Below are 13,579 nucleotides of genomic sequence, written 5' to 3' on the forward strand. Positions count from 1 at the left end.
TCTTTAGAAGGGTTTTGTGGAGAATGACACAGGGCAGGCAAACCCAGACCTGCCCCTCTCACAAAATGGGCTGTGTTGCTAGCAGAAAACCAGCCCCTTTTGCACTGGTTGGGGAATTCCATGTGCACCGTCTGTGCTGGTGGGGAGCCTTTGCTCCGCATCATGGCCAGTTCCTCCAGACTGGGGGGACACATCACGCCCCTTCAAATCCCCATCCCCACCCAGTGGTGGGGTGAATGAAGAGCGGCTCACTTTGAATGAGGTGCCAGGGGTCACACAGGCAGTTCCAGGGTCCTTTATTTGGTTCTCAACACCAGGAATAAATACGCGCAGCCAGCACTTGGCCGTTACCCTGTAGCACCTGGGCACCCCAGTCACGGACCAGGCCCCTGCTGTGCCAGGCGCTGGCCAGACACATGGCTGAATCACTTCCCCCTCCCCACACACAATCATCCCCCTCTCCCCCTAATGTTTCAAGTCACAGAGGATTTGCAATGACACAGACAACATACGCGAACAGAAGCATTTTAGCTACAGCCTGTAAGTGCCGCTACCACCGGAGGGAGGTTGGCCTGTGGCCTTGTCACTCAAGGCCTTTGGCCCTGTCAAGGCTAAGTGATGAGACACTGCTTGGGGCACCGTGACCTTGTCCAACACCTTGGCCTGGTTTCCACCAGCACAACTGATCCCCGGTTTCCAGCTAGTCTGCACCAGCACTTAACAACGTTGCTAGTTTCCTGGCAGTGTGGCCTACCGGCTAGAGAGTGACTGGAGAGTCAGGAGCCCTGGGTTCCATTCCCAGCTCTGCCACTAGTCTACTGGGTAACCTTGGGCAAGTCACTTCACGGCTCTGGGCCTCAGTTTCCCTAGCTTGAAAAATGGGGATGACGACTTGGTCTTTCATAAAGGGCTCTGAGATCTGCTTCTGAAACGCTCTAGCAATGCGCTAGATGTTAGTCTAGAGACCATAGCTGGAAAGAGGCAACGTACTAAACAATCAAATTGGAAGCAGCTAGAGGATGAGGCCTAGCCAGCATGGATTTGTCAAGAACAAATCCTGCCAAACCAACCTCCTTTCCTTCTTCGACAGGGGTACTGGCCTAGTGAACAGCGAGGGTGCATTAGACGTGATATATATTGATTTTAGGAAGGCTTTTGACACAGTCATGCATGACAGTCTCGTAAGCAAACTAGGAAGATGTGGGGTAGATGAAATTACTATATGGTGGGTGCAAAACTGGTTAAAAGCCTGAAGTCAAAGAGTAGTTATCAATGGCTTGCTGTCAAACCGGGAGGATGTATAGTGGGGTCCTGCAGGCGTCTGTCCTAGGGCCAGTACCTGTGTCTCTGATAGTGGAGTGCAGCATTCGCTTATAAAAGTTGTAGCTGACACTAAGCTGGGAGCAAGGGGCCAAGCCCTTCGGAGGACAGGCTTAGAATTCAAAAGGACCTTGTTAAATCAGTGACTTTGATCTGAAATCAACAAGCTGAAACTCAATAAAGACAAGTGCAAAGTACTTCACTTCGGACGGAAAAAAGCAAATGCACAGCTACAAAATGGGGAGTAGTTGGCTAGGTGGCCGTACTGCTGGAAAGGAGCAATCGTGACTCACACATTGAATATGAAGCCACAAGGTGATGCAGTTGTGAAAAAGGCTAATATCATTCCGGGCTGTAGTAACAGGAGTGTCGTACGTACGACAGGGGAAGTAACCGCCCTGCTCTTCTCAGGACTGCCGAGGTCTCAGCTGGAGTGCTGTGTCCCGTTTTGGGTGCCACGCTTTATGAAAGATGTGGTCAAACAAAACAGAATCCAGAGGAGAGCAACAAAAACGATCAAAGGTTTAGAAAACCTGACCTGTGAGGAAAGGTTAAAAAAAACTGAGAAAGTTTAGTCTTGCGAAAAGAAGACTGAGGCGAGACCGGACAACAGTCATCAAATATGTCAAGGGCTGTTACAAAGAGGATGGGGATCCACTGTTCTCCATGTCCACGGAAGGTAGGACAAGAAGTGATGGCTGCATCTGCAGCCAGGGAGATTAAGGTTAGATATTAGGGAAAGCTTTCTAACTCTCAGGGTAGTGGAGCTCTGGAACAGGCTTCCAAGGGAGGTTGTGGAACCCCATCATTGGAGATTTTTAAGAACAGGTTGGACAAATGCCTATCAGAGATGGTCTAGGCGTACTTGGTCCTCTCTGAGCACGGGGGACTGGACTAGATCAGTGTTTCTCAATGCCCGGTCCATGGACTGGTGCCAGTCCCTGAGAGCTCCCTGCCTTTAAGAAGGCAGCAAGATGGTCCCTGGTATCAAAAAGGCTGAGAAACACTGGACTAGATGACCCCTTGAGGTCCCTTCCAGACCCATATTTCTAGGAGCCTATGGTAGTCGCAATGCAGCTGGAGAATAGAGTACCACATTTTCTAGTGCGGATGCACCCTTTGCATTCACACACAACTGTCCCAACCATTGGATGCCCAGGACGAGGTCTTCAGTACCAGCCAGAACAGTTTCTCTGCAGTCCAGACAGGAAGCTACCAATGTTGGAGCCACAGGGGGCCAGCTAGTCCTCCAAACAGCCCACCTTGCGACACATTGCCTCGTTTTAGGGTCTTACCCAAGACCCCTTTCTCCCAGCACAGATAAACCTCCTTGATGCTAATGCTCAAGAGGCCAGATTCAAGCTGCTGGTTTATTTGGATCCTTCTCACATGAGGCCCCATCTAAGCCAGAAGAGAACCTGCATTAGCCAAAGCAGGGCTAAGTAACTGAGCTTTCCAGCAAGGTGTTCTAGCCAATGCAATCCTCCTCTAGCCCAGAGCCAGCTGCTCTCATGCACAGCCGCACTGACACATGGGGCTGAACCAGCAGACGGGAGAACAGCATTTGGCCTCTGTTGCATCTAATGACACTGGAGGCTGGGAGGATGGATGCTGCTACTTGCTGGGAGATTTAGTTTACATGCCTGCGGGTAGTTCCAGCCACGCCCCCTAGGGTGAGTGACCCACCGTCTGTGTGGGTCACTGATGCACCGGACGTGCTACTCGGAGCGTGGCCGGGTCTGCGTGAGAGGGAGTGACCGGACCAGCCATGGAACAAGCGCCACCACCACCCATGGGAAGCTGGCGTATTTCAGAAAGTTCAGGCCATACCACAGGCCGACCTTCTCCGGCTGCGCCGTGTTGTTCAGGCCCTGAAGGGTGGCGAGGGCCAGGCCGGCACCCGCGGCTCGCTGCTTCCAGCCGGGTCTCTCGTGCCTCAGCTGGGCGTAGAGGGAGGAGTGGGTGGCCAGCCCCAGGCCCAAGGCTGAGGCTGTGTCCCGGCACAGCGACGCGAAGGGCCTCGTGTCTACGCGGATCCACTCCGGGTTCAAGCACCACTTAGTGGCCAGGTGAATTGACCTAGACGAGCGGTGGAGAAATGTCAGCACCTGAAAGCTCTTCGCGAAGGGCCCCGGCAGTAACTGGCATGGCGAGAGGCCCTGCCGCCCCAGCTCTGAGCTTGTCAGGCCTGCTCAGCCCTGAGGAACTGGCCAGCCCTCCTGTGAGTAATTCAGTAGGACAGCTGGAGTCCACATTGAACCTGGGCCTTAGGGCAGTGCCAGAGAGGGGCTTTCTTCCAGCCCCTTCCCCCTCTGGGGTCATAAAAGGTCCTGTCAGAGGGGAACTGGCCCTGTAAGAGAGTGCAGGGTCCTGAGGACCTATGACTGATTAGCTGCCTCCCACATGGGCTTAAAAGGGGGTACCTGGGCCCCAGAGGGTGGAGTCCTGGAGAGTCAGAGCTGCCAAGGAAGAGCAAGGAAAGGGCCACGGGAAAGACAGGGAAGCTGCAGAGAGCAGAAAGCTCTGCAGGCCCTTCCTGGGACTAGGGAGAAATTTCTAAGACCAGGTGAGGGGCGACCAGCTGACCTTCCTGAGCTGCAGAGCCAGTGCCGGGGGGCTGAGGTCTAGGAGACCAGTGGAGTGGCTAGCTGAATGACCCTCCTGCCCTGAAGAGCCAGAGCTGGATGGCTGAGAAGGGCTGAGCTATTGGTCTGTGTTCTGAATAAATTATGCCCAGAGGTGGCTCCTTGAATTGGGCCAGGAAAGAGCCTGTGCTCTTCTTAGACCTGGACCAAGGGGATGCTGAGGCAGACGCACCGGTGGTGTGCCTGCCTGCCTGCCGCAGAGTGGCCCAGGCAGGGCCCCCTTGTCGCCACTCCCCAAGGCACTTTCAAAGAGAGTGGGTGTTATCCTGGTCCCTGGGCATGTTCTCTCTTGGGCAATTCTGCCTCCCTCAGCTGGAGTGACTGTGTCGCACCCCGGAGGAAGGGCGGGGATTCCTGTGCATAAAGCCCCGGGGGAAGGAAGATGCCACAGGAAGGTAAGTTGCCAGTAACCTGAGGAGCAAGAACCCGGCGGGTTTGTTTGCCAGGGTCCTGCAGCCGCTCAGGCCACGCTGGGCCTGGGTCTCTCCAATCAGGAAGCTGTGCAAAGGGACCCTCTTCCCGTGAGACGCTCACCAGTCGATGTCCACGCCAAGAGCGACCATGCTCCAGTACAGCCCAATGGCGCCCAGCAGCAGGGCCAGCGAAGTGGCAAGGTAGAAACTCAGCTTCCTCTCTGCGGGGACGCGGGCCTCCAGCATCCAGCCCAGGGCGGCTCCTAGGCAGCAAAGAGACGCAGGGCAGAAGGGCAGGGAGTCTTGGCCGGCAGCAGCCTGAGGACTGGGACGGTGAGGAAGGGGCTGTAGCTTGAGCAGAGACTGATGCTGCCCGGCAGTGAGGGAGGAGGGTGCTGGCCACAGGTCCCTGCCGATGAGGGGAAAGAGGGCTCAGACACCACCAGCTGAGCGGGTCCTGAGGAGCTGATGGTTGCTGGATTCCCGCTGCTCGGGTCAGCTGGGGCTCAAGGTGATGGCTCACACAGGGAGGGGTAAGTGTAACCCACTGCCTGCCATCCGCCAAGCCTGCTGGGGCTGTGCTGGCCACCGAGGGTGGGCTCGGAGAGGGGAGGGTTAGCAGACTCTTAGGGCCCAACAGCCCCAAGCGGATGATTGCAGTGATCTACCCGAGCCTGATGGCGGCAGGGCAGATGGATGTGCCCCAGCGGGAGAGGCGCTAGCCAGATCCCTTCAGGGACAGCACCTGCCTCCTGAGGACAAGTCTCCCACCTGTGCAGCCTCCTCTCCCACGAGACCCTGGTGGCACCCTCCTCCCTGGGGCTTAGAGCAGGCTTGCAGCAAGGCTGCAGGCTAACTTGGCCAGACCAGCGTGACCAGGGCCAGATCACATGGAAACCGAGTAGAGAAGCTGTGCTGGGACCTAGGCCAGACCACGCTGGTGCCAGCCACGAGGGCCTGCCAAACGGCTCGGCTAGTACAGCCCCCAGCCCAGATGGGGCCAGTGTCTGAACGCAGTCACCACCTCCTTTCCTCTGGGTGACAGCCAGACAGCCTCCTCCCTCTGCCTGCCAGGCCCGAAGCGTGCCAGGCCCACCACCCTCCCCCGGATCTACTAACCAGCCACAATGCCGCCCAACACCTGGTGGGGGAAGTGCGCCAGGATGAAGATGCGTGAGAGCCCCACAGCCAGCAGGAGGCAAAAGTAGACCACGAAGGGGGTTAGCTTCACCAGCCAGCTGCTGGGGGAGGAAAAGTAGACCACGAAGGGGGTAAGTCCAGGTACGTACCACCAGGGTACCTGAGCACTGCACGGTTCGGTCCTAGTCACCAGCGAGTCTGATCCCCTTTGCCCTGCACTGTGAGCAGTCACTTGCACTGTGACAGGCGTTCTGAACGCTCTGTGCTGGCGGGAGTGACCGTGTGAGGTACAGGGCGCTGGAGAATTGGGCCAAAGAAGAGGGGCAAAAACGCTTATACGTGAGGCAAAAAAAGAGAGTCGAAGGGGAGCAGGAAACTACAACAAACCAGTGAATTTTTGGCAGAGATTTTTCTTGGGTTTGTGGGAATTGCCCCCAATTTTTCAGAGGGTTGTTTTCTTTTTTGCAATAGTCACTCACAGCGGGACAGGGGCACGTGGCCAAAGGACAAGTGCTACATTTCCTAGAAATGGTCCCATTTTTGCCAGGGGCTTCCCAGTCACGCACTAAAACCCTGTATGATACAGAAGGCAGTAGGAGAATGATCTAGGAGAGAGATGTAAGTCCCAGGATAAGGAGAAGCCTTATTCCCTGTAGAGGGAAGAAAGGTTTCTATAGATTAATTAAAAGCACCTGAAGCCAATTAGAGCACCTGAAGCTAGTCACCTGATTAAAACCACCCTGCTTCAATCAGCCAGGGGAAGGAGTTGGAGCAGAGTGCAATTTGGAGGAGTTGAAGTAGAGGAGAGTTTGGAGAAGTGCTGTGGCTAGCTAGAAAACCAAGACCCTAGGTAAAAAGACACCCGGCTTGTGCAGAGAGAGGGGGCAGGAAGCCCCACAAGCTGAAGAGCAGGAGAGGGAAGTAGCCCAGGGGAAAGAAGCACTAGTTCAAGTGGTTTACCATTACCCCTAGGGCCCCTGCGCTGGGACCTGGAGTAGAGGGCGGGCCTGGGTCCCTCCCTCTCCACTACCCTTCTCTGGGTTATTAGTGGGACAGTAGATACACTAGTTCGGGGCAGGAAACTGCACCCTGAACCCCCCTCCAAGAAGGGGAAGCGCGGGACCCATCGTAAATCATACCAGCAATTTGCTACACCTGTCTTGGGCCCCAAGCCAGCAAAACATGAATGCCCAGATTTGGAAGGTATTTCGGTGATGATGCACTGAGTGGTGTGATGCCCAACAAATCTGGGAACCTTAAGCCTCCTTTTCAAAAGGGATGTAGGCACTTAGCCCAGACTTAAGGCTCCTAAATCAGTTGGGCACCGCAACGCTGAGTGCAGCAATGCCTAAATACCTTTAAATATCTGGGCCTTAAGCCCTTGGTTAAGTCCCTCCCTGCTCAGCAAAGCTCTTATGCACATGCTTATCTGTAGATGCACGTTCAAGTAGATTTAAGTGCTCCCTGAACAGCTAGGCACATGTATAAATGTTTTGCTGAACAGGGACCGCCTGCTGAATCGGGGCTTAGTTTAATAATACAATTAGCTAACATGGTATTAAGCCCCTCCTAGCACCTAGTGGAGACAGGGTTTAACACCTTTCAGACACATTGGGTTTGACTACTACTAGCTGTGACAGATGCAATGTTTTGGCAGCATGGAATACAACACGATCGCTCTCCCGTTAGGCCAGGAAAACAATTGCTAGGCGGCCCATGAAGCTACACGACAGTCTCGGAATATTCCATATGGCCGTAGCATCTGTCACATCTCAATATAATCGTCTTTGAACATTCTGTGCTTCCAACGCATTGCATCTCTCACCCCAGCAATTGCATTTTTAGACACCCGGGGGACAGATTCTTCGCTGGCCTGGACAGCACGAGCTGGGGATGAAATGCTACCAGATCTGAATGGCTGTAGCTTTCCACCTGCTTTGCACCTATGATGACAAAACATTGGGGGCAATGAAGCCTCGGGCCCTAGGGGACTGATCCTGATTGGGGGGCTCAGGGCACTACTGTAGCACTAACTATAAATATAACCAATAGGGTAATAGTTGACCCATTGGAATAGGACATGCCGCAGGCTAGATCTGTAAAGCAGGGCTCAGCTGTGTTACGACAGCCTCCAGGCAAATGCCCACCCTGCCAACAGTAGAGTGTCGGGGAACTGCCCGTCCCAGGACCCCTGCGGTACCTACCTAGTGGAGTGCTGGGATGCCAATGCCGTGAGAGCAGTGGCGATGGGCCACAAGGCTGCCCCTGTGATCATGCAATGGCCGGAGGGGCTACCTGCATAAAGGGAACACGAGAGATTAAATAATTTTCCTGCCTGTATCTGTGAGAGGATAGTTAGGATCTGGAGGTAGTATGACCTAGTGGGTAGGGCATTGGACTAAGAATCAGGAGACCTGGATTCTATTTCCAGCTCGGCAGGGGGACCATGGGGGGGGGGGGGGGGGGAGCAAGTGTGCGCCTCAGTTTCCCCATCTATGAAACAAGAGAAAATGACACTGACCTCCTTCGTAAGGTGCTGTGAGATCTACTGATGAAATGTGCCAGGAAAGAGCTGAGTGTTAGTTGTCTCCTTGGGGAACGAAGGGGTACTGACCCATTCGGCAAGACTGTTTGTAACCAAAAGTCACACAGCCAGTCTGGCCCCCAGTAAAATCCATCGGCCTGTGCTGAAACCACCACTGGTAGGGACTCCTGGCCAGATCCTCAGCTGGTGAAAACTGGCGTAGCGCCCCAACAGAGGGGCTGGCCCTCACAGTCTTATTCTCTGCTCACTTAACACCAGTGTAAACAGGGAGTAGCTTCAGGGAAGTGGCTAGCGTTACCCTAGTATGAGAGGGGAACTGAGCCCAGAGAAGGGTGGCAGTATCAAGGAGATCACGGTACTATAAAATGCTGCATTCAAGCTGCATTGTTTCTATGACTTAGATCTGGGCGGACTTCTGGGTTCTGTGGCTGGTGCATTACCCTGCGCCCCCCTCACTGTAACATCATGGGAAAGGTGTGGTCAAGAATGGCCTCAGGTCTCCCGCTCTTCTGGTTGCTGGCACTCAAGGTTCTCATTGCATGAGTATCCACACCCCAGATGCATGGAAATAGAACCTTCCTTAGAGCCATCTGCCCTCGTGGGCTGGCACCCAGCCACTGGGGCAGGAGACTGGGGCTTCACGGGGCAGAGGGGAGGGAATGGTGATCCCAGGAAAAGGAGCTGGAGGCTGGACTTTCAGGGCAAGGGGGAAGTCAGGCTGGGAAAATCAAGCAAGATTCCCCTTCATTCCACTGCCTGCTGTCAGACAGCAGACCTTCCCAGGGATTTCCTGGCCTAGAAGCAGGCAGTGATATTTATTACTTGCCAGTGTTGATGGCACAGATTTCACTTCCCACCGTTCACTAATGTGTTCTGCTGAGAATCACAGGCTAATTAATGGCCTTACAGCTGAGCTCTGTCTCTCCTGTGCCATGATCCAACTGACTGGTTACTTAAGGCTGGGGCACTGTCTGTGCTGTCCCATCTCCAAGGCCTGGACAAAGTGGGCTGCAGAACAACACGTTGAGCACTGTCAGTCCACCAATGCAGACGGGGCCTGCAGCCGGCCACATTCTGTAGATGCCCAGGGCCCGGCAATATCCTCCTCGCAGATGGCATGAGCCCTCTGACGACAGTGGGAGTCGGATCAGGCCCCGAGAGCCCATTGCTGCTTAGTCCTCAGAAATCAAAGTGGATCTGAGGCTACCTTTGTGTAACTAGCCACCCAAGAGACTAGGAAGGAGTTTGTGTGCGTCCCATTAGAAATCCCCTCTGGCCTCCTTTTAGGACTGCCTCTTACACAACAACCAACAACAATGACCTCATTGATTGCCCTCTTCATCTGTAAAAAGAACAGGAGTACTTGCGGCACCTTAGAGACTAACAAACTTATTTGAGCATAAGCTTTCGTGGGCTACAGCCCACTTCATCGGCTGCATGCAGTGGAAAATACAGTAGGACGGTTTTATATAGCAGAGAACATGAAACAATGGGTGTTAACTCTTGTTATAGAGTGCATGGTAACACCCATTGTTTCATGTTCTCTGCTATATAAAACCGTCCTACTGTATTTTCCACTGCATGCAGCCCCACGAAAGCTTATGCTCAAATAAATTTGTTAGTCTCTAAGGTGCCGCAAGTACTCCTTTTCTTTTTGCAGATACAGACTAACACGGCTATTACTCTGAAACCTCTTCATCTGTGGATCTCAAGGCACTTTATAAAAGGAGAGTAGGAATCCTCATGGCCATTTTACAGATGGGAAAACTGACGCAGTGGGAGGTTAAGTGGGCAGGCCTTCCGTAATGAGGGGACTCGGCTTCCAGTGATGGTACAGGGGTGTCAATCAGCTGTCCTGGCCAAATTCCAATGCTGAGTGTTGCCTTCTGCTTCCCTAAATTCCTTCTGCAGTTTCAATTCAGTACCACGTGCTTCACTTCCCATCCTGAACTCTTATGTAACAAAGCTATGCACTGTTAATCAGCTGCCACGTTCCCCCCTCAGAGGGGACTGCATGTCAGTGGTTGGTAATGTGATTCCTGTGTATGTGCATGTGCTGAAAAGCACTTTGCAATCCTTTGGGAGGAAGGGGCTATGGGAATATAGGACACCGCTGTTAAGAGCGGTGGTACTTTCCAGAGACATACATACTGAAACTTTAGCCATCTTAATAACCAACCTGGCCCTGTTTCACAGGAGACAGGGAACTGGCGAAGCAGGACCTTTTCCTTGCTGGAGAGCCCAGATTCATAGACCCACCAGAATGGCCGTTCACCAAACAAGAACCTAGGGGCAGAAAGAGGAGACAGAGCTGTGAAGGCTAAAAAACAAAATGCCCAAGTCTCCCAGAAGCCACATCCTCTCTGGAGCCAATAGCCCCATGGGTCACAGTTGAGGGCAAAGCCTGATCCATAACTTAGGGTACATCAGGGCTGATATGTGACCTCAGTGCTGGCCAGGTCCTTTCCCTCTAGATGGCTGGGGAAGCAGGTCAGCTGATTCTGGTTCCTGGTTTTGATAAGTCTGCCCAGTCAGCAGGCCTGTGGCCATTGCCCAGGGATCTCCCAGCAGCACACGGCCTGGCATATGAGCCGGTCTGTTCCGACTGACACCCAAGTAACTCCACTGGCGGTAGCAGAGTAACGCTGGGTCTGCACCAGTGTGACTGAGCTCAGGATCCGGCTGCGTGTGCCTGCGGTTGCTATTTGCTGGGTTATTAAGAGAACGCCTGAAGGTTATAAAAGGAGTAGGAAGGGAGTGGAGAGGAGCAGAGGAAGAGAGAGAGTAGAAAAGAGGAACGTAGGGAAATAGAGACGAGCTAGGTGATATTTATGGGCTGTGTGGGCCTGACCCATAGCCCACTGAAGTCAATGGAGCATCCTATTTTGATGGGAATAGGATTGGGCCTGACTCAAAGCTCAGCAGAGTCAATGGACAGCCTCCCATTGATTCCTATGGGCTTTGAGTCAGTTCTAAGACCACATATAAAGCGGGGAGGAGCATACACTGCTTCAGACCTTCCATGGCTCTTGGCAGCGCTGGGTGCCACTGAAGTCCTGAGCCTCTTTGACCCCCACACTCTTTGCTCCTTGGAGAGCACAGCCACCTGTCCAGGAGCATTAAAGTCGGGTGAGGTGGCAGGAGCAGGGCCCTGTAATCATGATGACTTTTCTAACTGCTGTTGCTGCACTTTCCACCTGGGATCTGGAGTCACGCTTGGATCTTTCTGCCTCTGCCATTGCCGTTAGTAATAAAGATCCCACAGCTGGGATTTACCTGATGCATCTGTCTTGAGGCCGAAACAGCCTCTGGCTCACTCTCCCACAGTTGGGCTAATGGGAGTGGGTACTTTTAAGTGGCAATAGAACATAGGAGTGTAGGAACTGCTACAATGGATCAGACTGGTGGATCCATCCAGTTTCCCCGCTTGGATGGTGGGCAATTCTGGATGCTTCAGAAGACGAAACCATGCAGTGAGCAGATTTTATTTTTTAAGGGGAAGCACATGATTTGGCAGGGAGTGGCTTTGTCTCACTCTGCTTCCTTATTGCAGGAGCAGTGACTCATGCTTCCCGTAAAAGTGGCGATGCCGGCAAGACAGCGTGTGCCTTGCTCAGTTTTCCTAGAACAACATAAAAACCGATCACTGGGAAGATGGGTTTCATTAGTAATAACATCCTGAGCACATGGGTCTCTTGGTCCAGTAAGTCTGCTACCTGGGGCAGTGCAGGGGATTCTGCCCCTGAGCTGTGTACGTGTCTATCGGAATGTCTTGGAAGAGACCTTTTCTCACCATTTAGCCACTATATTGAGCCACTCGGAGATTAAACCGATCCACAGCACTGCCACCCCGACCTTCCGGTCCAGAAAATACGCCAGGGGGAAAAAGACGATGAAGATACATTTGGGATCGGCCAGGCAGGTCACCCAAAGCCAGAACCTCTCCAGCCAGGGCGGCCCGGTCTGCAGCCTCTCGGCAAACAGAACTCCGCTGCTGTACAAGGCGTCCATGGCGGCGAGGCTGAAAGGACAGGGGAGAGCGTTAGCCTGGCCTGGACCCGCGACCGGGCGCACGATGCGCCCGCCATGGCATGGGGCGCAACTTTAACCCCCCCCCCCCCAGTTTGTGTGACACGGGGGAGGGGGTGCGTGCCTGGGCTGAGGCAGAACAAGGGGCCGGGCTGATGAGAAAACAGGTGCCCCCGAGAGACAGGGAAGCCTGCGCCCCCCCCCCTGCACCCCCTTCCCTTGAGACTTCCCCTTTAAGGCGGGGGGAGGGGCACCCGAGACAGGGAAGCCCGGCCCCCCTCACACCTCTCCCTCCCCCAAACCTTCCCCTTTAACGCATTTCCTCCTCCAAGGGGCTCACGGGGCCTGTCCCACCCCCCTCCCCCAACGAGCCGCGTGAGGCTGACGCAGGACTCGAACCCAGCTCTCCCGAGCCCCCTCACCCCGGCTCGTGCCCTAACCACCGGGCCGCCCGAGCCCCCGCCCCCGCCATTGAGTCCTTCCCCCTCCCCTCGGCCCGCGCGCCGCGCCACTAAGCCCTTCCCCGCCGCCCCGTTACCCGGCAGCTCCCGGATGATGACGCTCCCGCTCGGGCTGCGCGCCCCCTGCCCCGCGCCTACATTTCCCAGAGGCCTCAGCGGCCGCCGGGGTTCTACGGGGAGGAGGCGGGGCCGCAGCGGGTGCGCCACGCGCGCTCTCTGCCCCCGCCGGGGCCCGGCTGCGTGGCCGGCCGCGCCCCTCCGCCCGCCTCGTCCTCTCCTCCTGTGCCCCGGATGTCCCGTCCCACGCCCCCTAAATCAGCTCCTCGACCCAAATCCAACGCCAGCCGCCCCCCCCCCCCGGCAGTCATCCCACCTTGTAGCCCCCCCCTCCTTCCAGATGCATCCCCTAAACTAGCGCAGATCCCACTGACCTCTTTCTCCTTATGCCCCACTCCTACCTGTATCCCAAAAATCCCCCCTCTCCACCCTGTTTCCCTCCCTACACCCCAACCCTACCCGCTATATCCCTCCCGTGCCCCACTCCCAGCCTCCCTCCTCCCCTGTACCTCCAAACCCACACCATGCACCCCCTGCATTTAGAGTGACCAGCTAGCAAGTGTGAAAAATTGGGACAGGGAATGGGGGGTAATAGGTACCTCTATAAGACAAAGCCCCAAATATCGGGACAGTCCCTATAGAATTGGGACATCTGGTCACCCTGCCCACATTTATAATCTCATTCTCTAACCTGGGCCCTCAATCCCATATAGCCTGCTGTTACTCCTGTGCCTGAGTCAATGTGCCTTCAGTTCCATCTTGTTCAAACCAGGGGATCGCACCACCATGTTGCGTGACGGACACTTGACAAAATTACCATACTTAGTGACCGACAGACGGACGGGGGTTGTCATTCAGAGTCATTCAATGTTTCTTGAAAAATTACCACGGACCTGAAAATTTTTACCATGGACACATTGCTGACCTCTGGTACAAACCCAGTAAAGCAGTAAATTAAATCTAAACAAG

The 13,579-nt window shown here is 54.5% G+C and overlaps 1 protein-coding gene across 2 annotated transcripts; it reads right to left on the minus strand.

Annotated features, from left to right (window-relative positions):
* Positions 1 to 279: 279 nt before the first annotated feature.
* On the minus strand, positions 280 to 12,776 carry G6PC3 (glucose-6-phosphatase catalytic subunit 3). 2 transcript variants are annotated; one of them, XM_048830405.2, is made up of 7 exons: positions 12,631 to 12,776; positions 11,857 to 12,084; positions 10,243 to 10,349; positions 7,723 to 7,813; positions 5,498 to 5,619; positions 4,500 to 4,641; positions 280 to 3,399 (listed from the first exon to the last, which is right to left on the minus strand). In XM_048830405.2, exons 2-7 carry the CDS (start codon positions 12,072 to 12,074, stop codon positions 3,039 to 3,041), a joined length of 1,041 nt encoding a protein of 346 aa, XP_048686362.1. In that variant the 5' UTR covers positions 12,075 to 12,084; positions 12,631 to 12,776; the 3' UTR covers positions 280 to 3,038. The 2 variants fall into 2 exon arrangements, with proteins under 2 accessions (XP_048686362.1, XP_048686361.1); XM_048830404.2 differs by having other exon boundaries at positions 5,498 to 5,616; positions 12,631 to 12,760.
* Between the last annotated feature and the right edge of the window lie 803 nt (positions 12,777 to 13,579).

Source organism: Caretta caretta, chromosome 27 (assembly GCF_965140235.1).
Source record: "Caretta caretta isolate rCarCar2 chromosome 27, rCarCar1.hap1, whole genome shotgun sequence".
NCBI classification, from domain to species: domain Eukaryota; kingdom Metazoa; phylum Chordata; order Testudines; family Cheloniidae; genus Caretta; species Caretta caretta.